At 38.0% G+C, this 2,229-nt stretch overlaps 1 protein-coding gene across 1 annotated transcript; it reads left to right on the top strand.

The window, feature by feature from the left end:
• Positions 1–389: 389 nt before the first annotated feature.
• LOC110679496 lies at positions 390–1,516 on the top strand. The gene is made up of 3 exons (XM_021854282.1): positions 390–775; positions 833–986; positions 1,299–1,516. Exons 1-3 carry the CDS (start codon positions 630–632, stop codon positions 1,353–1,355), a joined length of 357 nt encoding a protein of 118 aa, XP_021709974.1. The 5' UTR covers positions 390–629; the 3' UTR covers positions 1,356–1,516.
• The last annotated feature ends 713 nt before the right edge of the window (positions 1,517–2,229 follow it).

Here is a 2,229-nt window from a genome sequence, read left to right as displayed (position 1 = left end):
GAGATCTACGAAACCCCTTCAAAAACGTCTTCCGCTTTAGCTACAGCGGTACGTGCTACTCGCTTTCGTGTAGTCTACTGATTTATATTAAAAACGTGAATTTTCACTAACACATGAACTCATACAAACACGAAAATCTAAAAATTGAAACCAACCGGTTACACTATCCACTACCCCGATGAAAAAATGTAAAAGCACGAAGTGATTTACATTTTTTAACTATTTACAAAATCATCTTCGGCTTAAACGGTATTGTGGACGTGTAACTTACAATACCAACAAACAAAATAAATATTTACAAGATAACGCGCGAAATCATAATAATACTATACATACAAATTAAAATAATAAATAATTACAAAAATAATAAAACAATATTTAAAACGTGCACTATTTGAAACATTCACTCATGAATAAATAACAAAAATTATCTCGAAACATGGGTAAAATTAATTCATTTAAATATTTACAATATTCACAGCAAAAAAATTTTACAACCCTATTTCTAATATTTACATTTTATACATTCAGATCATATTCGATTTTTCGCTTCGGTGTACCCCTCGCGCGGGCGGGATTCATCGGCGGGCAAACTGTCACTCGATCGATCATCGGTGACAGATCGCGAAATGTCATTCATCGGGAAACGATCAATCATCACGACATATCGGCATGATCAATGTTTATGTTTACGTGATCATGCAGATATGTGTAGTGATTGTTTTTTGGTCATGTTTTCGACGAAAACTGGCCAAATTTTCATCGAAAATATAGGGTAAGTAATAAATCGATTTAACATGTCGAACATGATTCGTTCTCTTATTTCTTGTAGGTGTATTGGTGTCGGAGATGGGATAATCTCCAAGACGGTCGGGCTGTTTTGCTGCCAGTGCAATGATCTTCACGCCGAAGATTTGCCTGCAGAAAACCCACGAATTCCCAGGATTACCATGCAAGCCATCTCGAATAAACAAGATGCACTGCAGGTGAGTAATTAAAGTGCACTTCAAAACAAACAAATTAAAACGTAATCGATCACAATCAGTGATCGCAAAATTGGCGTATGGGTCAACTTTGGTGGACTGATGGGGGTTTGTTTACCAGTCTTACCGTCATGAGTGCTGGTCTAACTCCCCGATTCCATTCTTAGGAACAATTGATTGTGATCATTCATTGATCCACAATCACAGCCAATGATGTTTCATACTCCTACAAGAGAACAGTTGTCTCTTAATAAATTTTCCTCGAAAATTTCATTGACAACTATCCTACTCTAATGCTTTTTATTTTCCTTATAGGGTTATCTGCTCATCGTTTCCCTGTTCACTGGTAGTGATTTTCACGGTGGAAATTAGGTGGAATTAGTGCATCGAAGTTCTGAGGACATGACGAGATGATTCCTCACCAACCCATGCATTCCGCTCCCGGGTTCCTGCTTCAATCAACTACTCGGAAATTAAGGAAAAAAATTGAGAAAGCCTATATATGGAAAAATAAAGCTATTTGCCATTTCTGTTCGCGCCGCAGGACCATTCTGGTCTGGGCAAAATTGTGCAATAGATTTTGAAAGAAATTTGTCAATCTGTCTGTCAATTAGTGACAGGTAAGTATAAGTGTGCTGTTTTTTGAATAATTTGGTAAAATATCACAGGTAAGTTGCTATTGAAGCTTGATCACAGGTATAGTATTCATGGTATGTATATAGTACGTAGTAAAATTATGATTTTAAAATTGAAATACAATTTGACGATCACGAACTAATTAAAATATTGAACGAAGAAGATTTTGATGATGTGTCCTCTCGTTCAGGACCTCTTTTTGGAGAATGGAAACCATTCGAACTTTTAAAAATTCTAATTGGGTTCGCTTTTAGTGTGTGGTTTCAGAAATTCGTGCTAAGCACGGATCCCTGCCACCTCCCGTTGGAAAATCCTTAGATTTTCACACTCTACACGATCCTCCGATTACCTTTCACGAATTTTACGTCGGTCGCCAATTATAACTCCCCCGAGACTCCCTTGGGAACCTCTGAAGAGCTCATGGCTACCAACCACTCCCGGGTAACTAGCTCAGTAACATGAGACCCCTGAACTGTGTCGCAGGGTCGGCATGTTACTGGGTAATCGGAGGGGCTTCGCGAACAAAGTATGAAAACAGGAAATTTCACATTCTTAATCACATTTATTAAGCCCTTGTGTGGCGTGTGGGTGTGGGTTGTACAGGTTTATG

This window comes from Aedes aegypti, chromosome 3 (genome assembly GCF_002204515.2).
Source record: "Aedes aegypti strain LVP_AGWG chromosome 3, AaegL5.0 Primary Assembly, whole genome shotgun sequence".
NCBI classification, from domain to species: Eukaryota; Metazoa; Arthropoda; class Insecta; order Diptera; family Culicidae; genus Aedes; species Aedes aegypti.
This window is presented reverse-complemented; position numbering and strand designations above follow the sequence as displayed.